This window comes from Littorina saxatilis, linkage group LG17 (assembly GCF_037325665.1).
Source record: "Littorina saxatilis isolate snail1 linkage group LG17, US_GU_Lsax_2.0, whole genome shotgun sequence".
Taxonomy (NCBI): Eukaryota; Metazoa; Mollusca; class Gastropoda; order Littorinimorpha; family Littorinidae; genus Littorina; species Littorina saxatilis.
The window spans coordinates 36,856,406-36,881,303 of record NC_090261.1 but is presented as its reverse complement, the minus strand read 5'-3'; the positions used below and the strand labels follow the sequence as shown (position 1 = coordinate 36,881,303).

The 24,898-nt window shown below is 37.9% G+C and overlaps 1 protein-coding gene across 5 annotated transcripts in view; it reads right to left on the bottom strand.

The window, feature by feature from the left end:
- Nucleotides 1–1,099: 1,099 nt before the first annotated feature.
- The window catches only part of LOC138953920 (multiple coagulation factor deficiency protein 2 homolog), a 34,465-nt gene continuing 10,666 nt past the window's right edge, over nt 1,100–24,898 (bottom strand). Inside the window, exons 4-5 of one of the 5 annotated variants that reach the window (XM_070325912.1) lie at nt 10,391–14,710; nt 8,582–9,746 (exon numbers count right to left, since the gene is read on the bottom strand). In XM_070325912.1, the coding sequence (XP_070182013.1) occupies nt 14,514–14,710 (197 nt within the window). In that variant the 3' untranslated portion in view covers nt 8,582–9,746; nt 10,391–14,513. The other 4 variants (XM_070325911.1, XM_070325910.1, XM_070325909.1 and 1 more) reach the window with 4 other exon arrangements.

The following is a 24,898-nucleotide window of genomic DNA, read 5'->3' as shown; positions in this document are numbered from 1 at the left end:
TTTTGTTTACATCAACCCTATTTATCTCTTCGTAACTGTCTAATTACTTGTAAGATGTGTGTTCAAGATTTTAACAATATTATCGGTATTAACGTTCCATATGTGTACGCAATATGGTTGCTATTTTTCATTGCTGTTGTACACAATGATGGGTTTTGCATATACATACTTGATATCTTCCAAAGAAGTGTGTGTGCGAGTGTGTACGTGTGTGTGTGTGTGTGTGTAATCAGAGAGAAGGGGAGGGGGGAGAGAGAGAGAGAGAGAGAGAGAGAGAGAGAGAGAGAGAGAGAGAGAGAGAGAGTGTGTGTGTGTGTGTGTGACAGACAGACAGTATGAGAGAGAGAGAGAGAGAGAGAGAGAGAGAGAGAGAGTGTGTGTGTGTGTGTGTGTGTGTGTGTGTGTGTGTGTGACAGACAGACAGTATGAGAGAGAGAGAGAGATAGAGAGATAGAGAGAGAGAGAGAGAGAGAGAGAGAGAGAGAGAGAGAGAGAGAGAGAGAGAGGTTTATTGTAAATGCGATGCTCCTATTACCATTGTTAATGCAGTAGTTTCTTTCATTTCATTTATATTGCAAAGTCATTTTGCATGAACGCTGTCAAATGATGAGAGCAAGGCTAGACAATGTATGTTTTCCTCAATGTGTTTTCCATGTCAATTGTGGAGTTATTTCCGTTCCAAGATGTAGAATATTAAACCACTGTGGGACATTTGAAATGATTCCGTGTTTGTAATCATGCGTGAATGTGTTATATTACTGCACTATACCACGAAAATAACGCCAAAATACCTGGTTATTTGCGTGACTAACATTTTAATCAATTGACCCGGAAGTTAAAATTAAGTTGGTTATATCAGTTCGAATTAAATATTGATGATTATGTTGTGGTCAAATTTGAGAGTGTTTCAATCCTTGATGCATAATGAAATGTATTACATATTGATTTCGCCGACTCATGGCAACCAAAAATTCGCGTTTGTTTTGCACACCTGCAGAACTATATAAAGTTCACTGCAGTGTTTTTCTTTTCTTTCCTTTTTGTGTCTTTAAGCACTTGCGCCAGGCGCGTTCACAACATACTGAGAATATACCGCCCATTTGTTTGTTTGTTTGTTTGTTTATTTGTTGCTTAACGTCCAGCCGACTACGCAGAGCCATATCAGGACGAGGAAGGGGGGGATGAAGGGGGCCACTTGTCAAGCGATTCCTGTTTACAAATGCACTAACCCATTACTTGTGTCCCAGCAGGCTTTAGTAAAACTAAATTAATACCTACTGGAAGATTACCAGTTTCCAGTATGTTAAAATAGGCTTAACCTATCTACTGCTGGACTTACATCAGAACACTAACAGATTAAACTATACATGAATCGCGAGACAAGCGGCAATAGAAGAGATTTTTGGAAAAAATACAGGTGAATGAGCAAGAAGGCAGAAAAAAGAAAAGAATTCATGAAGAAAAAGAGAGCATGACAGGAAAGAGGAACCAAAAATCTACCTAACAGCAAACTAGAAAGCTCCTGCGGTTCCAAAAACAGGAGGGGCCTTTAATTTCATAACCGCAGTGCCCCACTGCGGGAATACCGCCCATTAAATGTTTCAAGCACCCATGTTTTTTCTCCACTTTTGTTTATTCATATTCAAATAATACAGACATACGGTACCCACTAACCCTGCTTCAACTAATTTTGATCAGAAAACAATGTTGAATATTCTCATATCAACAAGAATAAAATAATAAAGATAAGATAAAATAAAATTAAATACAGCAAAATACAGTAACATAAAAATAAGCATACAAAAAATAAGCAGACATACATAATATATAACATCAACTTAAATAATTGTGTGAACCCTTCTTCACACATATTCACCAAAAATGTGACTAGAAATACCCCAATATCATAGTAAAAGTCCCAACTTAGAAACAACCCCCCCCCCCCCCCCCTTAAACAAAAAAAACAACAACAAAAAACTCTCAAAACAAAAACCCTGTGTAATAATGACGTAAACCAAAGCCTATTTAAAAAATCTAAGGACAGAACAACAACAAAAATGTTCATTATGAATCATAATAAAAAGAAGCTCAAATAATTGTGTTAAAAAAACACCAACAAACCCCCCCAAAACCCATAAGGTTGCGCATACTTCTTCAAAAGCTTTCCAAAAAGAATCTTGTGATATATTCATTACTGCCACACCTTTGCAAAAGTTAAATTGACCCTTACCGACTATACTCAAAAGTTGTATCGAATTTGCAAACTTGCCCTTCAGATATTTTCAATTAAGGAATATTTCAGCTTAAATACAGAATTTTAATTAAAATACACAATTTAGTTAAAATACACAATTTTAGTTATAATACCTTATTCAAGTTCAAATACATAATCTTAGTTAAAATGCATGATTTCAAACTAAAATACATAACAAGGCAAAAAAAAGGTCTTTCTTTCTTTATTTGGTGTTTAATGTCATTTTCAACCACGAAGGTTATATCGCGACGGGGAAAGGGGGGGAGATGGGATAGACCCACTTGTTAATTGTTTCTTGTTCACAAAAGCACTAATAAAAAAATTGCTCCAGGGGCTTGCAACGTAGTACAATATATTACCTTACTGGGAGAATCCAAGTTTCCAGTACAAAGGACTTAACATTTCTTACATACTGCTTGACTAAAATCAAAAAAAAAAAAAAAAAAAAGGTGTTACTGGCGTTAAACCCTCCTAAATACTCTTGTGAACATGTATGGCACTATATGATGTTTCTATTTGATGTGTAAAGTTCTGAAAAGGCCTGGAATAGGGTACAAAGGGAAGAACACGATCAATAAACAATACATTTGAAAAAGTTCCATCGTTCATGTTCCCAGCTCTCATGAGACTCTTTATTGCATTATAATAACAAAAAGCACCATCACACAAACAAATTAAGTTTTCGTAATAATCAAAATTGTCGTTGTTCTTTCGTCCTTTGTGTGATCACAAATGATCAATCAAGAAGTACAAACATTTAATTCGTTGAAGGCTTTCGATGTTTAGATTTATAGTGAAAAGCACCCCCCTACCGTGACTTAATCCCATTGAAAAATATAAAGAATAAAACATTTCCGTCTTTAAAAATTCCAAATAACGTGTGCATTAAGTGTATTCCATTCAGTAGCGATCTAAGCTACTGTGTAGGCACATAATTCAAGGCAAGACAGAGCAAATGGTTCTCAAACAAAGAAAAAAAATAAATATCATGTTAGGGCAAGTTCTTAAGGCACAATACGTTTACATGAAGAACAAAAACAAATTGGATTTCTCCTTGACTCAGATCATTTCATTTGATCGTAATATTATATCACATAATAGGTAACCTAAAAGTCAATGTAAACAAAGATTAAAACGAAACTTACATCACACAAAAAATATATCTTTGTAATCTGAGCTTGAACTAAAGGGCACATATATACCACTTTCCAAAACAATAACAATAATACATACAACGGTGACCAAAATATTCAGAAAATGTAAAGCCGAATTATCAAAGACGCAGTCCTTCCCATGTCACTGATCATGTATACCACCAACACATGTGTCCAAGTGTTTATATGGAACAAGAACACCCTACCACTAACTTCAATCAATCAATCAATATGAGGCTTATATCGCGCGTATTCCGTGGGTACAGTTCTTAGCGCAGGGATTTTTTTAATTTTGTAATTTTTATTTTATGCAATTTACATCGCGCACATATTCAAGGCGCAGGGATTTTATTTATGCCGTGTGAGATGGAATTTTTTTTACACAATACATCACGCATTCACATCGGCCAGCAGATCGCAGCCATTTCGGCGCATATCCTACTTTTCACGGCCTATTATTCCAAGTCACACGGGTATTTTGGTGGACATTTTTATCTATGCCTATACAATTTTGCCAGGAAAGACCCTTTTGTCAATCGTGGGATCTTTAACGTGCACACCCCAATGTAGTGTACACATAACTTGGACACATACCGAAAATCACCCGCTGATTTCTGGGCAGAGTGGGGATTTTTGCAGCATGGATTTCTTAGATTGGCATAGTTGTCAGTTACAAAATGAATTGGGCAATATACTCCCACTCTACAAAGAAAACAGCCAGACTGTTGATTTTGGGCATGCGTTCAAATGGAAAGATACTCTTGACCCACGCAAAAACCTGGACAGATATATAGTGATTCACAAACGTCTTTTGTTTTAACAGGGGAAGGAGTGTGTCTTTAAAATCCACTTTGGAAATGTACTGCCTATTTTATGATGAACACCTCAGACAGTCTCGATCGTTGATTCAGGCCTTTTGAATTGCACATCATGATAGCATTCAGACAATTGAACATGTGCACGTGCACCCTTCCACAGCTATACAGAAACGATCCATGTTGGTTACAGCAACGTGCTCGTCAAGTGATGTCATCGATCAGACACTGCACAAAACATTTGCCTTTTTGGGTAAAATTGTCTGAATGTTTCTTTGCAGTATTTTTCTCTCAAAACCATGAACCAATCGAGTTAAGGAGATAGACCCGAACAAGTTTTCCTGAAGGTATATCATCTTAACCATACCATGCTTTTCGAGTAAACCATTATGTAAACCGCCATAGAACCGTCCACGATTTTACAAGTGATAAGTGCATCCATTCACTTGGAAACACACTGCAATTCAACAGGCTGGCTTCTTCCTGTGCAGAATCGGAATTTTTGGCCTGAATTAATTTCCCAGATTGACATATAGGTGCCAGTAAAGAAATGTATTCAGCAAAAACTCCCACTCTGCACAGAAGGCAATCAGACTGTCGAGTTTTGGTATGTGTCTAAGTGGAACTATGCTCTTATCCCATGTAAAAAACAAAAAACAAATCTTGGGGAGATCTTGGTTGTTTACAAGATGGTCGACACGTGAAAGATGGTACCTTTAAAAGTAATAAAAAATACTATTGGATGTTATGTTCCAATGACTCACAATACCAGTATTGGAAAATACTATTGGATGTTATGTTCCAATGACTCACAATACCAGTATTGGAAAATACTATTGGATGTTATGTTCCAATGACTCACAATACCAGTAAGGTAAAATACTATTGGATGTTATATTCCAATGACTCACAATACCAGTAAGGTAAAATACTATTGGATGTTATGTTCCAATGACTCACAATACCTTACACCACACACGTGCACAATACAGATTGCGATGGACAGACCATGGTCAAATTGTAGGAACTGAGGATCAACGCTCAGGGAATGTTACTCTTATCTTACACACTACGTAACAACAGAGACCGAAGAGTACACAACGGTCTCTGGTAACAACACACACATCGTGACAAGCCAACAAGCAAATAAATTCAGTCCTTTTCATCATTCATTTCCATACCTTTGTTGTGTTCTCATTTAGTCTCTGACAACTTTTTAAAAATGTGCACAGTTTTACTAATTGCATGCTAATAACAAGTACAAACTTAAACCTTCCTTGACAGACAAACACACACATATATTTTTTATTGGAATTCTCCCGTATAAAGTCTGAACATTTGAAACAGCAATTCAATCCACAAATATGATACCTTTTAGATAACAAATACTCCATGATCCAATACAAGTCAGTTTCGTTACTAAAGTAAATAAATAAATAAATAAAAAATCGTTCTAACTCCTATAATTTTACTTTAGTTCTGGCAAGACGAAGACTTTTTTTTACTAGCTCTTAAAGATACATTCCTTCCCGTAAAAACGATCATGCACACACACCACCACAGATCCATCCAGACTGTTACCATGCATAAGACCATCCTTCCACTTAAACAAAAAAATCAACCCTCTGGCTGATTTCTGTGCAGAGTGCATGTTTTAAGCTGAATTGATTTCTCCGCAGGACCCTGCTGTTAATCATGAAACTATCCCAGAAAAAATACCACTCTGCACAGAAACCAACGTTGGTGATGTTTCCGTTCATTTGGCCGTACGTTCGTTCTGTCAAATTACCATCCTCTCTGGGCCAATTTGGTACATGCTAGGGTTATTCGATGTAAATGTCGTGTCAAGTGGAAGGCTGCTTTTATCCCATGTAAAAGTCTGGACAGACCGATCGCGCTTTGCAAGATGGTTTACACGGCAAGAAAAGTATCTTTAACCCATTAAACCCGGCAGACGACTCAACATTCAAATCATTCTCCGAACCTATCCGGGCTGTACGGCTTGTCGGCATCGTCGAAGCCCCCTCGATGTTTGTTGGCGACCTTGAACTCGGCAAAGTCGACATATCCATTATTGTCTGAGTCGTCCTCGTGGAGGATGTCCTCAATCAGCTCCTCCAGATCGTCATCAACCATCTGTGGCGTCGTGTAGTGCTCCCTTTTGCCGTTTTTGCCGCGGTCTGACAGAAACAACAACAAATAAATAACAAGTCGCGTAAAGCGATATCAACACATTCAGTCAATCTGTCGACCTTAACATCAAACCGGCCGATTTAAGAACTCTTCACCGAAACTGAGTCATGACTGACCAAAACCCGTCGACAGAGATAGCGCTATCTCAGTATAATGTGCACAATGATTCGCATAAAACGGATTTCGTTGTGTTTGATTGGAATATCAATTCAAATAGAACATATTTATATAGTTTGGAATTCAGGAAAACATGTAGCATGAAATGGAGCCACTTCTGTGTCGGTAGTTGCAATTTTGATTTCAAACAGAATTTTGATTAACAGATTTATTCAACAATTTTTAAGATAACTGGTCAAAGAATGTCTATCAATTTGATTGAAAAACGCTGTCGCCACCGTGCCACTGTTTTTCTATCAGCTGGATAAGACGTGAAAGACATAACTTTATAAAAGAGAGAGAGACGAGAGAGAGTAAAGAGCGAGCGAGTGAGCGAGAGAGAGAGAGAGAGAGAGAGAGAGAGAGAGAGAGAGAGAGAGAGAGAGAGAGAGAGAACAACCATCTGGCAATACCATGCGGAAGAATTCACATAAAACGTTTTATGAACATCAGTCCAGGAGTTGTTTTTGGGAATCACTCTATATACACACACACCCACACAGACACCCCCCTCCACACACGCACGTAGACAAACACACATACACGCACACAGTGACACACACATTCTACCTACGCTAGAACAGGCGGCTATGGCTATTTCTAGCAGAACACGTTGCATCACATTATGTCGTTGTTGTTGCAAATATAAACAAATCTATAGGTGTCTTTTTGGTGGTGGTGGCGGTGATGTGTGCGTAAATGGATGTGTGCGAGTGTGTATGTGTGTGTGTGTTGGTGTGTGTACATGTGTGTTTGGTGGTGCTTGTGTGCGTGCGGGCGTGCGTGCGTGAGTGCACCGCTTGTGTGTGCATTCGTGCATGTGTGTGTGCGTGTGAGTGTGTGTGTGTGTGTGTGTGTGTGTGAATGCTTGCGTGCGTGTGTGTATACAAAATAAAATGTCTTTGCAAAAACGCAGATTCTTGTAAAGTGCTACCTGATATAAGAGGACACCCCGCCTATGCCAATCCAAATCATCCCCACATTACAGGTGTCCCCTCTTGACAGGTAAACTTAAAGGCACAGACCGCTCATGACAGATACACTCAAACAGGCACATTCCATCTAGTGACCACAGTTCGTCTTCCCACGTATCTCGGATCTGCTCAGGGTTTTAACACGAGGTCAGAGCGTCCCTTCACTTGAACACATATAACAAATCAAGTCATTCTGCTTCATGTGGGATGGGATTTTTTCTCCCATAAAAAAGCTTTCCCAGATTGCCTCTTGTGTCCGTTAAGAAATTAATTCAATAAAATATGCCCACTCTGTGCAGAAAACAACCGAAATGTTGATTTGTGGTATGTGTCCAAGTGTAGGGACGGTATGATCCTGTGTAAAAGCCTAGCTAGATCTAAGATGGTCTTTCTTTCTTTATTTGGTGTTTAACGTCGTTTTCAACCGTTCAAGGTTATATCGCGACGGGGAAAGGGGGGAGATGGGATAGAGCCACTTGTTAATTGTTTCTTGTTCACAAAAGCACTAATAAAAAAATTGCTCCAGGGGCTTGCAACGTAGTACAATATATGACCTTACTGGGAGAATGCAAGTTTCCAGTACAAAGGACTTAACATTTCTTACATACTGCTTGACTAAAATCTTTACAAACATTGACCATATTCTATACAAGAAACACTTAACAAAGGTGAAAGGAGAAACAGAATCCGTTAGTCGCCTCTTACGACATGCTGGGGAGCATCGGGTAAATTCTTCCCCCTAACCCGCGGGGGGATCTAAGATGGTGGGTTGAATCTTTACAAGGTAAGGGCTCATCACAAGCTTGTGGAGGGAGGTACAGGAATCAGTGTTCTTTATCAGGCGCCAACTCTTCAGAAGGGCCTAACATGGCAAGGAACACAGCACAAATTGACCAAGAATTCACTCTTTAAAGGGAAATGTTAACACAAACACACACACCTGCGCACATACCCCCGCCCCCCTACACACACACATACACGAGGGCATTTCCGTTCGTCATAGAAAGCATGACACAAGTGCAAAAACAATTAAAAGCAAATTCTGGAATGTTTATTCAATAAAGAAAAACATGAACCAACAGTTTAACCCATTAACCAATAAGGAAAAATGAAAAATGAAAAACACCTAGACACCACCGTTTCTCGGTGATTTGAACAAGTAAATCCTAAACCAATAACTTATTAAAGATTAAAAAAAGTGCAGTTTTGGCGATGTGGAAATAATCTGTAAGGAATTATGAATATAAACTGTAAGTGTAACTAAATATTTGATTTGAAAAACACGAATTTGTAACTTCAGTGTAGGTTTAAAAGGATACTCATCTTTTGCAAATTGCTCACAAGCATCATCAAGAATAATGAACATGCCTTCCAAAAATGACATGTCTGTTTATGAACGAATACGGATAATTGTATATGGTAAGGCTGTATAAGTTAACCGAACCGGACATGATTTATCAATTGAACACAAAAAAATATAATCTACCAAGAAAATATATAACTACTATTACTTCGAAGCTGTATTTCAAACTGTCAATGTTACATATACAATATGTTTACAATGAACAAACTATTAAGTTCAATTCAACACGTTGGTTTGCTCACTGTCAAAATATGCTTGTCATTCATCTACAGAAATATCAAGCTGAACTGAATTATCCATAAGGCATGTCCTTTCTTTCTTTTATTTTACGCTTTCTTTTGCTCTTGCATTCGCAATAGTTGCTTTTAGCACAAAACCCCACATAGACAGGCTAATACCAACCGTCAAACACTGAAAATAAGCACACAGGTGATATGCTTTTCCCCGTTTTAGTGCAAACAGTGCAGTGACAGAAATTGTGCGAACAACCATAGCCTCCCATCCTTGAAACCGCCTCCACCCTTTCCCCTACCTTTTATGTTCATATTCACGATTAACTGGGAACTTCTTAAAGCACATCCCTGCGATTTTGATTCTCAGCACAAACACAAAAATAACACAACCCACTACAGATTTGATTTTACCTAGTCATGATCATTGATAACTAGTTTCTCATCCGTTTTCAAGTCAAAATTTGGCATATCTTTGCTTTGGAACGAACAATCATTGTGACAATTTTTTTTAAACAGTTAGAAGCTGAATAAGACAGAGTTGCTGGTTTGATTTGATTTATTTGGTTTGTTTCATTTTATGTCACTCGCCATCTCACTGCTTGTGCTAACAAGAAGAGCAAACGCTCGATCGAGTCACTTTCGCAGTTCTGAATATTATATGAGGCATCAGATGGACAGGAAGAAATTGCTATTCACAACACAATGCATACCTGAAGAATTCAAGACATACCTGTGACCTTGAAAAAGGTCAAAGGTCACCAAAGCAGACGTCAAAGTGTAGAGGTCACTGGGAGTCACGTTCACATAAAATTTGAGCCCGGTCACTTTTATAGTTTCCGAGAAAAGCCCAACGTTAAGTTGTGTGTTGCCGAACAGAAAAGGCTAGTTATCTCCCTTGTTTTTCTGATAACGTTCGTAAAAGGCTACAGATGTAAATACTTTGATGTAAAGAATAATCCTACAAAGTTTCAATCACATCCGATGAACTTTGTCAAAGATATAAAATGTCTAATTTTTCCTTTGACGCTGACCTGTGACCTTGAAAAAGGTCAAAGGTCAACGAAACCATCGTTAAAGTGTAGAGGTCATTGGAGGTCACGACTAAACAAAATATGAGCCCGATCGCTTTGATAGTTTCCGAGAAAAGTCCAACGTTAAGGTGGTGTCTACGGACGGCCGGCCGGACAGCCGGCCGGCCGGACAGACTAACACTGACCGATTACATAGAGTCACTTTTTCTCAAGTGACTCAAAAATGAACAACAATAAAAATAGAAGAGTTTAAACATAAGCAAACAGGGTATCTTGACCACAGCATCAGTGATAAACAGGCTGGATTTTCTTTCAAACATCTTTCTTTATTTGGTGTTTAACGTCGTTTTCAACCACGAAGGGTTATATATCGCGACGGGGAAAGGGGGAAGATGGGATAGAGCCACTTGTCAATTGTTTCTTGTTCACAAAAGCACCAATCAAAAATTTGCTCCAGGGGCTTTCTTTCTTTCTTTATTTGGTGTTTAACGTCGTTTTCAACCGTTCAAGGTTATATCGCGACGGGGAAAGGGGGGAGATGGGATAGAGCCACTTGTTAATTGTTTCTTGTTCACAAAAGCACTAATCAAAAAATTGCTCCAGGGGTTTGCAACGTAGTACAATATATGACCTTACTGGGAGAATGCAAGTTTCCAGTACAAAGGACATAACATTTCTTACATACTGCTTGACTAAAATCTTTACAAAAATTGACTATATTCTATACAAGAAACACTTAACAAGGGTAAAAGGAGAAACAGAATCCGTTAGTCGCCTCTTACGACATGCTGGGGAGCATCGGGTAAATTCTTCCCCCTAACCCGCGGGGGGATTCTTTCAAACACACGTGACTGGATTTTGTCAACACATTGTGGACAAGATCGTCAGACCGTGGTCTTCTCAACAACCTTTTTTATTTATTTTTTTTAATAATTTTTTTTTTATCAAGGCAAGATTATTTTCTGGGTAGAGAGGGGTGTTGTGCTTTTTTTCTTTTTGTTGTTGCTTGCAATGATCAGCCATAGATACTCATTGTTTCGTCTATATATACATTTTGTTTAGCACGAACATGTCAACTGACTTCAAAAGCAAAAACAAAAATAATGTTCTATACAAAGCAAACGACTTCATGAAATAATAGTGCTTATCTGACTAGGGGGTACAAATCCGACAGCTTTGAAAATATACACTCAACAAAGCACTGGTTACTTATTAGGTGATCGACCAGGAAAACAATTGCGGTGGAGACGTATACTTCAAGCTTAAACGCAGCTCTAAGCACAACTAAAATCAATCATGTTTTGCTTTGCAAGGTAATCTGCAATTTCTAACAGATATAGTGATCGTTTAAATAGAAACATTTTGTCCACCATAGACATATACAATGGTTTTTTCCCCCAAACTGCTACTTGTCATAAGGTTTGCAGTAAATATTGTGGAATATCTTATCCACACAAATGACAAAATCCAGCGTAACTTTACCCTTTGTAACCACACCACTTCTTGTCACAAGGATTTAAGAGCAGGTTTTTGTGCAAAAAATAAACAAACACAGGCCCTATCCTTGCTAGTATTTAGAACTTGCTATGACCAAGCATGCATATCCACACTTTACAATCAGAACACAACTTGCTTTATAATGACACCTGTCATTTGTCAAGACAACCTGAATGAGCAAAATATGAAACACGTCAGAACACATTATAACCATTGTCACAAGCAAATATACTGGAACTGACATCACAAGGGAAAAGATTATACAATAATAATAAAAACGATGAAGGTAAGTTGAAAATCAATAGTAAGTTGAATCTTTTTTTTAAAAAGAGCTGGCATCATTATACCAAAAAGGATACACATAAGCGAAAGGATACAAAAAGAACACAAACGATACAGGTTAGGTGAAATTCAACTATAAGTTGAGTTTCTTAAATGTGGTTGTATCACTATTCCAAAAAGGGTTAGCAGGAATTAATAAACCATCTGGCTGGCTGGCTCACGCTTGGGAAGCGTAAGGCGCTGGGTTGAACATTTGAACAAATATATGGGCTATGCTAATTTGACAAACAATATGCAAAAACTTATTGTAAGTGAATGGGATTTTTGTAGTGTAAGAGAATCCATATCAATCTTCCTTCTCCTGAAAACAGTCCTGCTCACCATCTCCGATCTGTTCAGGCCTCTCCTTCCACTTCGACACATACCAAAAATCAGTATCATGGCTGCTTACTGTGTAGACTGGACATCTTGTGATGAATCAACTGATCAAATTGTCACTAGGGTAACATAACAATTAATTCAACACAAAATGTCCACTCTGTAAAAAAACACACAAAAAACGGCCAAACAGTTGGTTTTGTGGAATGTCAAAGCGGAGGGATAAACTCAACCAACGCAAAACACATAAAGCCTGGAAAGATCTGAAACGGTGATCATAGTTGTGTACACGGAAAGTAAAGTATGTTTAAACACAAACAAAAACAATGGACAATGCTAAGGTGACAAATAAGATGTCAATTTGTAAGTGAATCGGATTTGCGTAGTGTAAGAGAATCAACGGTAACCTTTCTCAAGTCAAATTAAACAACATTATAAAAACAAAAAAACAAAAACGACGATGAAAACATCACCTGATAATCACAATGACACATGTCAAAATTTCAGTCGCTGAGACAGCTGTGGTCAACAACTACAATCCATAGTATATACAGCCGTATAGATCTGACTTCAAGAGATTTTTTTCACAATACATCAAGAATCCTTAGACAACATCAACAAAAAAGTAAAGCTTTCAAAAGTAAGACGGGATAAAGCTGACTTAAATTGCATTGTGCTTATTTCTAATATATTACAAAACAGCATATTCCTATCTTGATGTATTGTTTTTCTTTAAAGGCTTATCTACATGCAATAACAAATACAAGTATTTTTTCTAAAAGATTTGAAAAAAGGTGAAACTTTGATTTTTTTCTTCTTTTCTCACACACAAAGAAAAAAACCATATTACACCTGAGAAAAAAACCGCCACTCCCCTTCACGAATACATTTTCCATCTGCAGATGCATACACATATACCAACAATAGCAAAACTCCTCCATGCGATCTTCACAAACAATTTTCTCTCATACACCCACTAACCCTGATCTATTAACAACCACACCATTTCTTTACATTTTTTTTACAGATGATTTTCCACATTTTCATCAATAGGTTTCCCAATTAAATTTGTTTTTATTTCAAACTTTTTTGTTAAAAATACGTATCTCCCTCTCTCTCAAAAAAAGAAGAAAAGCTTCTCCATACCTTCCCCTGAAAACACACATGCACAGCACAAGTGACAACACAATATAATCAACAAATATATATGTTTGTTTCTTATTGATTTTTTTTCTAATATTTTCTCCCTTCATACTGCTTTCAAGCAACTGGAGACTGGAATCAGAGCAAGGACTTGTGACGTCAGCGCGACTTGTACTGTCCATCAGGTCATTTTTTTCAGCAGCAAGGAGCTAGCTAGAGGAAGACTGTAAACACTCATTTCCCTTATAATACTCAGGTTATGGAAAGTTCAGTCACTAAGATTATAATGCTCCCAGATGTGAGTGTAAAATATTGCTCAATTTTTCATCTACTGTAACAGATGATAGTCAGGTTCACAAATGATAGCCCCGTCCCTCTTAAATTTGGACAAACTACAGGTGTATGTAACTTGCAGGCAGTAGTTTCTAGTTCCAGCCAACCTGGGGCCTGTAAAAACCCACGTATGTGTCAGCAGATTCTTTTGACAAGTAGTTTTGGTAAGTAATATACACATATTTTGCTTCCATTCATCAATCTCCACAGAGACAATGTAAATAAACGCATTTGCTTTGATGGGACAGAAGCATATCTTATGTTAAAGCGTTAATGCTTCAATGATAACCAGACCCATCTTAGAACTCCAGATACATGAGGCTCACAATACGAACCATTGCTTTACATTCCTCTATTCACACTACACTCACAGATAAACTAACTACCTGCCCTGCTGCTTGCCCTTGTACTGATCCTGCTGACAACACAAGTCACTGTTCTTCCCTCACCATACATACTTCATCCACAAACAAACTGACGAATGCTGCCCTTGCCATCTGTACTCTTGATGCTAGCCCTTAAACTGCACCTGCTGACTACACAAGTCATTCTTCTACTTTCCGCCATACACAGTTCATCCACAAACTTACAAACTGAACATGCCCTAACCATATTTTGTTGCTTGGTCTTGTACATGTCCTGCTGACAACACGAGTCACTGTTCTACTTTCCGTCATACACACTTCATCCACAAACTAACTAACTAACTAATCATGCCCGGCCTGTTTAGCCTGATCCTGGGTTCGCTGCCGCTCCTGACTGCGCTTGAATTCGAAGTACTCCACGTAGCCGTCACCGTCAGCGTCGTTATCACTGATGACGGTGTCAACGATATTGCCGATCTCCTCATCGCTGAAGATCTTGGGCTCTGCTTTCTTCTCTTCCCCAACAGGCGGCTCGTGATCTGCAAAGCGGGAAGGGGATCAGGCTCAGGTGAGGGTGAAATTGGGTGCACAAAAATGTCTACTAAATGAAGGTTCAACCTATCCCAAAGGAAAAATGGTGTGAAAGTTGTGGGAAGCAGTGTGGTGAAGAAAGGGAAGAAGGTGCCATGAGGGGATCGGTGTGGGTGGGGGCTTAAGTAAGGCTGATGGGGTCTATGTCGACCAAAAGAGTGGGATTCCCTGTAGGTGGAGTTCCTGGAGAGGGATTGCCTGTCTTTTTTGATATTTCTTAGAAATTCGAGTATGGTTTGCAAGTTTTATTGAAAAACTCCACCCTGTGGGATTCCCTACAGGGAATCCCCCTCCAGGAACTCCACCTACAGGAAATCCCACTCTTTTGGTCGACATAGACCCCATCAGCTTAAGTAAGTGGCAACCAGAAATATTCTATTCGTTACTTAAACTTTATGTATGAATGCATTCCTACTCTCATTTCATTCTCTAACAGATGCACTTTATTTCTCAAATCTGCATGGTCACGGTGATAATAAAGATTCATCAACCATCGAAAAATACCATGCCACACAGCTTTGATATTACTGAAAAAAGCGTTTACCAACATTAACTATTGTAGACTCTGAGCTTTTTTTTCTCTCTCTTAGGACTTAGCTACAGCTTTCAATGTTATTGACCACATATCATCAACAGACAACTGGCATTGTATTGTCTGGCAGCCTCTTCAAAATTAATAAAAACCTGAAATTACAAGCTAACTACACATTACGTGCATTAATTGAGCCTATTTGATTGTTTGTTTGTTTATTTGTTGCTTAACGTCCAGCCGACTACGCAGAGCCATATCAGGACGAGGAAGGGGGGGATGAAGGGGGCCACTTGTCAAGCGATTCCTGTTTACAAATGCACTAACCCATTACTTGTGTCCCAGCAGGCTTTAGTAAAACTAAATTAATACCTACTGGAAGATTACCAGTTTCCAGTATGTTAAAATAGGCTTAACCTATCTACTGCTGGACTTACATCAGAACACTAACAGATTAAACTATACATGAATCGCGAGACAAGCGGCAAGAGAAGAGATTTTTGGAAAAAATACAGGTGAATGAGCAAGAAGGCAGAAAAAAGAAAAGAATTCATGAAGAAAAAGAGAGCATGACAGGAAAGAGGAACCAAAAATCTACCTAACAGCAAACTAGAAAGCTCCTGCGGTTCCAAAAACAGGAGGGGCCTTTAATTTCATAACCGCAGTGCCCCACTGCGGGAAGCCTATTTGAAAAAACAAACATTGAACTTTGGTATTCTGCAGGGTTACTCGATCGGTTCTATGTTATTTTATAAATACTGGAATAATCGTTCACTGTTTATATTAAAATAGATGTATAAACTCTTTGCAGATGTTACAGCTTTTCATTCATGGTCAAAAATTCTCCAATATGACACTGGTCAAACCGTGTTTTTACATGGGGGAAAATAAAATATCTAACGCTTATTCTCTAACCTTTGTAAATGGAACACTCTCTCTCTCTCTCTGTCTTCTCTCTCTCTCTGTAACTTCGTAAATTTCATTATAGCCAGCTTTCAACCCTGCATGTGTATTGTGGGGTAGTGGAGAAGAAGAGTTTGAACAACTTTTTCATTGAATCCACTCTTGCTGCTGGTTGCCACTTTGCCTATACGAAACGGAGATGAAACCTTCACCTTTAAAAAAAACTCACTAAAAAAGCAACATCAACGTATCTATAAAACCATACACCACAAGCCCTTCTTATATCTGAGCTGTTTACATGTGAGGGAGATTTTCATTAACATCTATATTACTGGGTTTTTCAGACGGCACAAACATTACGAGTCAAGAAGGATATGTACTCAATTTTTAAAATGTCTACGTCTCTTTCTCTTCCATTTAATCCATTCTACGTAGCATGTGAGCATTGTGCAGACTTTCAAATTTTTAGGTTCTAATACATTTCACAATATTATTTCAGTGCTTTATTATACATGCAATGATGTTACTTTAAAACATTTAAAGGTAAGACATAAGTAAAAATAGCATTGGAAAAACAACAATATATACTCTTGAACACAAGAATCAGAAAATTAGCAAGACATAACCGTTTTCTGAGGGCTAAAACAATCCATATGTCCGAGGGCTAATACAATCCTTATGGAAACGAGCAACCTTTCACCCCATAATACAGCAACAGATTTGCAAAAAGTGACAGAAACACACACACACAGTAATGTAAATTGTTATTTTTGTCACAAGCATAGGTCCCGCAACCACTCAAACACTTTTCACACACAAAAACAGCCCCGATGAAACTGATAGCTGAATGAAAAGTCAGCTCAAGCATGATGACGTCAGATGATGCTGATGATAATGTGAAAGCACAGAAGATGATGTCGATAATTACGATGGTGATATTCATGAACATGATGATGAGGAGGAGAAATTGGGCGAGGGGGGAAAGGTGACAGATGAACTAAAAACAACATGGGCAAGAAAGCTTGGAACACTGATCAAAATCGCACTGATTCTGATACAGCAGTAGTGAAAAAAGAGATCATACCAAAGACTTAAGGGTACACCGTGATAATACAATACTTACTGCTTCCGCTGGTTTAAGTCAACAAAGAGAATGATGATGGTATTGTTGATGGTACAGAGTCTGTTTCAGACGGAAATATCAGAGAGCAGGAAAACGTCACAAGTGACGTTGCGAAGATGACCAAACCGACTTTGACAATGCTGATGGTGATGATGACTAAACTAACTGAGATGACAGGTGATGGAATTGATGATTTTGTTGACTATGGTAAAGTGGGCCTAAAGAAAAATAGTTCGAGAATGATATGACGTGGCTTGGATGACAGACAGTGCGTGTGCAAATACTTAAAATGACAGTGGTCAGAACAGAACACAAAGAGATTGAGGCAGGGGTACTTGATCTGAACATAAGAATTTATAAGCTTCCTCAGTGAAAGAATTTGTGCGTAAATCTGCCCTGCCTAGCCCTTTAGTTTGTTTACAAACTACTACACTCTTGTTGTGAAGGTACAGTTTTCACTGCGTTCGTGTATGTACTGGAGTATCAACAGGAGCCTGCCAAAACATCGCAGAAGAAGTTGACTGAGAAACAAACTTTGCCTAAGCTGAGGATCAACCCCAGAACTAGTGACGAACTGGTTTTTGGCTCACGTAAGTGTAGCCTATGCGATCGTAACTTTGTCTGTCTGTGCGTGCGTGCGTGCATGCGTGCGTCTGTGCGTGTGTATGTCTGTGGTAGAAACTCTAACATTTGAAGACGTCACATTACATTGACGTCACATTATGACGTAAGAGGGTTAGACGTCACGCGAAGGAAGTACTGAAAGTCTCGGTCATTATTATTATTTTGAGCGCGCCGAGACTAGTTGGCAGTCGTGTCCTTGTAAGTAGGCTACATGCAGACAGACAGATCTAGATCTAGTGTCTCGCTTTTTTGCACAGTTTCACCTATGCTCTTTCTGTCTGTGTGTGTGTGTGTGTGTGTGTGTGTGTGTGTGTGTGTGTGTGTGTGTGTGTGTGTGTGTGTGTGTGTGACGGAGTGATCGAGTTTGTGTTACTGTTTGTCGATTTCTTACGTGAGCCTTGATGGCTTCGCCTCTTGTTAGGCTAACTGTACTATCAAATGAACCACATCCCCGTCTCAATAACAGCATGGTTATGGTGGAAATGCTAGAGCTCTTGATTTGTTGCCAATGTTGTATTTTTTCTCTGTAATGAACATTCCCAATTACAGAGTGCATGCTATGCCTACACACAGAATCTAACAACCACAGCACGCTACAAGCACACACAAATACTCATATCAAACACAGCAACAACGAGTACATAGACAAAACAAAATGTGTACAAACAATAATTTTGCAAAACACCCATCGCCAAATTCTCAACCAAGTATCCACAAAAATATAACTTAAAAAACAACAAAATAAAAATGAAGATTACCTCCACCAATACAACAGCTGAGTAGCAGATGCACTGTACTACAAATAAAAGTTTTTTAAAAAAAGATGTAAAAGAGGAAAAAAGCTCTACATTGAGATTTTCCACAAATGCCAAACAGTGAGGAAATACAGATGTAATACTTATTCATATATTAAATACAGATGTAATATATTCATGACAAAACCCTTAAGTGCAGTACAATACATCAGCTACTCATTAAACACAGCAACACACAGCGAATTTGGTCCATGTATATTTGGTTAAATATCGGTACAATGTTGGTACAGGTTCAACAATAAAACCATGCGATACACATATAAAAAAGCAAACTACATGTAGTAGATTATATTCAGTACACAAGCAAAACACTGCCCCAAATTAGTATATGATCAGTCAGTTTTTAGTAGATGAATGTATATTTTTCTTTTGGAGTAACAACCAATCACTAAGAGCGCTGATCCTTTTGATTGGCGCTGTTTAATGTATTCTGCTTTGATTAATCTGCTAATTATATGCTTACATGTTCTGTCCAATACACACACAAAGAATGAAAAGTAAAATGTTGAACTTTCATGTGACATTGTTACATATTCAGCTGCATGCTAGATTCAATAGGCATCTGTCGGTCAGTGCAGATTAAAATGTTTAACATCTCTGTATGACCATATGTGTAAGAGCATGTAAGACACCAAGATTTTGGCTCAATACCGATCTTGATACACGTCACATGCTAGTCTAACTTCTGAAAAGTAATCACATAAGAAAATTATGTAAGAGCTCTTGGAAGTGTGCAAGAACATTGTTGATTTTTCTCTTCCGTGAAACAGGAAAAGACCTTCTTTATGTTAACATACACAGTGTAAAAACAAAACAAAATAAAGTGTGGTATAAACAACTGTAAAAAGTATCAGCTTAAGTACAGTGTATTAGTAATTAAAGAGTACGTGGAAAGGTGTTGTACTGTCCGCAGTTTAACAACACATGTCACCAAGAGTACGTATTCTCTGGCAGTATATCACAAAACCCCTACTCTGCAGACCGAAATAAAAATGTTTAAGAGCAAGAATGCTTAAGCTGATGTACAAAGTAAGGACATCAAATGGAAGAATATGGAAAACAACCATTAGGATTAGACTGTGAGGAGATCAAGAGATGATGATAATCAACAGCAGATTTCCGACAAAAGCGATGAACAAAAATTCAGAATTCTAAAATAAAGTAACCTAAACAAAAATTGAACTCTTTGCTTCTGTCATCACGACTGGCATAACTCTAATGCCCTGCTGATAATTCTGAACAACTGACGGTAAATGGTGATGACAATATCTCAGATTTTTGTGTGTAGGTACAGATGAATCTATTGCAAAGAAAAACACTTTTTTTCTTCTAAAAAACCTCAGCAGAGGAATTAGTTTCTTTAACTTTCAAACTGTAACACTCTTTGAATCTGCTGATGCTTTTATTAGCTGGGCTACTTTCCACTGCCCCCTTCTTTTGATGTTCTGAATTCAAAATACTCGATATAACCATCATCATCTCTATCATGGGTCAACAGAACGTCATCAACGAGGTGCTCGATTGTATCATCAATGAACGCTCTCTCGTGGGCAGCCGGTCTTGCTGTCGGCGCAGATTCCTCTTGTTCAGACCCTCCGTCATTATTTACGCCATGGGGTTGTTTATCAGGATCATCATCTCCGCCTTCATGATCTTAAGTGTATCAAGTTTTCAAAAAGTCAAAATCTGATTACACTTGAATGTTCACATTGTTTTGCAAAACCTGAGCTCTGCTCCCTTGTAAATTATGCAGTGATTTGATGGCTGGAAGCGGAGATGTGCTTATGTAAACAAACAATGTGCTACAATAAGTGCGCAAATAATTCAAGCGAGCATCATGGTGCTGAGGATTTTAGTATCTTGCGTGAAATGCGGATAATCAGCTCGCAACAAAAAATAAGAAGCACTCAATAGACATTGCAGCGTGCTTATCAAGGGGAGGATACTACAGTCTAAATTGGTGGGAATGCAAAGAAACAAATTCGTGGAGGGAAAAACAACACAAAATATCTCGATTTTTGTTTAAACCAGGAATGTAACAATACCAGTAAACAGATTTTTGGGCACTACCTTGCCTTAATGAAAATGAACTTCAAGTGTACTGACGTACAAGCCTTAACAGAAATGACTGCATAATGGCAACTACTCAATTGAGTAATACATATAAAACTGGGGAAAATACACGGAAATAAAAACAACTGATTTTCATTTGAACCCATATATGCTTATATAGACAACTCAGAAAAATACAAGAAAATTAAGACATTTTGATTTTCATTCGAACACATGAATTTTGATTTTGGAATAAAAAACAAGTCGCGTAAGGCGAAAATACAACATTTAGTCAAGCTCAGTCAAACTCACAGAATGAAACTGAACGCATTGCATTTTTTCCGCAAGACGTACACTCGTAGCATCGTCTTTCCACCGCTCGTGGCAAAGGCAGTGAAATTAACAATCCAGAAAAGCGCTGTAGCGGTTGCACTGAGGAGGATAGCACGCTTTTCTATATCTCTATTCTTTTTAACTCTCTGAACGTGTTTTTAATCCAAACATATCATATCTATATGTTTTTGGAATCAGGAACGGACAAAGAATAAGATGAAGTTGTTATTAAATCGAGTTCGAAAATTTAATTTTAATCATCATTTTTATATTTTTAATTTTCAGAGCTTGTTTTTAATCCGAACATAACATATTTATATGTTTTTGGAATCAGAAAATGATGAAGAATACGATAAACGTAATTTTGGATCGTTTTATAAAAACAAAATTTTAATCACAATTTTCAGATTTTTAATGACCAAAGTCATTAATTAATTTTTAAGCCTCCAAGCTGAAATGCAATACCAAAGTCCGGCCTTCGTCGAAGATTGCTTGGCCAAAATTTCAATCTCAACTTTTACAAAATGCCGGATATGACGTCATCAAAGACATTTATCGAAAAAATGAAAAAAAAGTCTGGGGATATCATACCCAGGAACTCTCATGAAAAATTTCATAAAGATCGGTCCAGTAGTTTACTCTGAATCGCTCTACACACGCACGCACGCACGCACGCACGTACACACACACACACACACACACACACACACACACACACACACACCACGACCCTCGTCTGATTCCCCCCTCTATGTTAAAACATTTAGTCAAAACTTGACTAAATGTAAAAAAATGTTTACAACTTTGGAACAATATTTTGGTACAAATCAGAAAACTGTCATCACAGAATAAATCAAACAATCAGGATAACACAAAGAACTAAATAACTATATGCAACAACACAGCAATACCCCACATACTAACATTCTCATTAATCTCAGTACTTTATCAGCTATCCCCTGGCTTCGTCCCCGAGTTTGTATGTTTTAAACTCAAAATACTCCACATAACCGTCATCATCCTTGTCATAAGATTGCAAAACTACATCAACCAAAGAGGCAATGTCTTCATCCGTTTGAACATGTTTGTCACCATTGCTACTATCACCATCTACACTAGAACCCTCGTTGGAACCAGTGTTAGAACCGCCCTGTGAACCAGTGTTAGTGTCCTGGTTGGTATCAGATGGGGGGTGAGGATCAGTCGTTGGCTCATGTTCTGCAAGCAGCAATTATAGCCATGCATGCATATTGCGCGTTTATAGATTTAGTGTAATGGACACTATACTGAGCCACCCCATCTCCTGTGAATCATTAGTTGGAACTACAATCTAAGCAAACACCATAGAAAAATATAGATAACTTAGAATACGCAAGGAAATAAAGAGATTTTGATTTTCATTTGAACACATTAATTTTGATTTAGCAATAAAGTATGTACAACTTTTCAACGCTTTTTGTTACAAATCAGAAACTGTCATCACACAAATCAATTTGGTGATAAGAATCCAATAGATACCTAAATAACCATACATAACAACACAACTACTGTACCTGACTTACTGACATTCTCAGTATTTGCTCAATCAACTATCTCCTGGCTTCGTCACCAGGTTTGTACTTTTTATACTCAAAGTACTCAATGTAACCATCATCGTCTTTGTCATAAGATTTCAGAACGACATCAACTAAATTACCAATGGTCTCATCTGTGTGAACCCTGTTTGTGCCACTGTCACTGCTATCACTACCACCATCTATGCTAGACCTGGGGTTCGAACCAGCGTTAGAACCGCTCTGTGAACCCGTGTTAGAACCGCCCTGTGAACCCGTGTTAGTGTCCTGGTTGGAGTCAGACGGGGGATGAGGGCCAGTCGTTTCGTCGTGTTCTGCACGCAGCAATTTTAGTCATGCATGCATATTTGCACAAAATCTGGTGTTCATCACCAAGCCATCCCATCTCATGTTAATTATCATTATTTCTACAGTCTAAAAAGCACTTGAGTGTGTTGTGTTCACAAAATGGAGTATGGTTTGATCCATTTACACTGGATATGTATTCGTAATTGACGCAAATCTGCATCTGTATTTTTAAAGACTGCTTGTACATGAACTGGCAGCTGCAAACCACAAAATTATACTACTGTTGAGTTATGTTCCCCAGGTTTTTCGCATTGATAAATTATACACCTATACCGTAAAGTCTTTGAAGGCTGCCATAGTCATAGCGTTCATTAATTAATTCATATTGTTTACATGTGCCAATAATGTTATAAAACTGTACCTAAGGGGATATAATAACGATTGGCTGTAGCTTTCGAACACAGAAAAAATTATTTCAGTATTGCAAAGTGGTGTTGATAGTGTCGAATGTAAACAGAACAGTCTCAAACGCCATCTTTGGTTTACGAAACGTCACGAAGTTACGTCAACGGTCTAAAAATAGCCCAAGTCCTGGAGAACTGTTGCTAAACAATGCAATAAAGAATTAATTATTTCTCGTAATTGGTAAGGACTTCAAACCTAAAACTTTGCAGGAAGCTTAATTTATACATCCCCGCAACGATGGGAAAAGCCCTGGAAGTAATTAAACTAATTAAATAGGACTATGTCAGCCTTTAACCCTTTAGCCTTTACTGAAGCAAATCTGCCCATAGCTTAAACATTATACTAAGCTAATATTTTGTTTTAACTTGCAACATTGTAAGCCAGTCAATTATGGACAATGGCAAATTTATAATTTTTACAGCTTCTTTGCAAACAAAAAAGGAATATTACATTGTACCTTGAAACTACATAAGAGCCAAAATCAGTGTTCACACTTGTACTCTATTGAATGTTTATGAAACCATTTCTTATCTGTACAGTATTGGATGAGCTAACTTAGTAAACATGTTTTAGTCATACTCAAAATTTAAAATCAATATTGCCAATATCCAGTTTTCTGCCTTGATCTCCCCTTAACACAAATAACTTTTTTCCCCGAAGCACAACCTTTACCAAAAGACATGGGTGAACAGGGACTGAGGGAGGGATATGTTTAATTTCACGCACCATTTCTGCACAAATGAAATTAACATGTTGTTCGACCGTTCTATGTTTGAGATAATCTTGAAAATAAACTCTGATCAACTACATGATTATTTTTGGTTTCATAGACGTCTTCTACACAGATGAAAATAAGTATCATGTGTCTCAGAGTTCTATGTTTGAGGTAAGTATTGAAAAACAAATCTCACTAACTGTGATAAAGTTAAAACTAATGACCATAACTGCTAAAGTATGAATGTTAGCCATTTAAGTTTTAATGTTACATGTATCAGAATGTCTTAAAGGCATACTAACGCACTCCCGTGTTTACAAAGTGTAGTTTGCCCACAATCGATGTCAAACGCACCATAAGACCATATAATGATGATATGTCACCATGCGCGGACCATAATACATGCATTACAGCTTGTTCTAGCCTTTGAAAAAGTGAGGATGTCAACAAAGCCGCGGTGTTAGCTCCCTTGCATCAACGTTACATGTGTTGCCAAATCTATAAATAGGACGATCCAAATCAAAATGAAAATTAACATATCTCAACATTGAAGGGGTCCTAGACCACAATATTTTGCAGGGAACTTAATTTAGCATGTCTCCAGCTGTTGGTAAAGCAATTAGCGTGTATAGTCATCGAGTACATATGGCTTTAACACACCAGTACTATTTCAATGTCAGGTGAGATAATAATTTTCTTTCTGGCGTACAGCTGC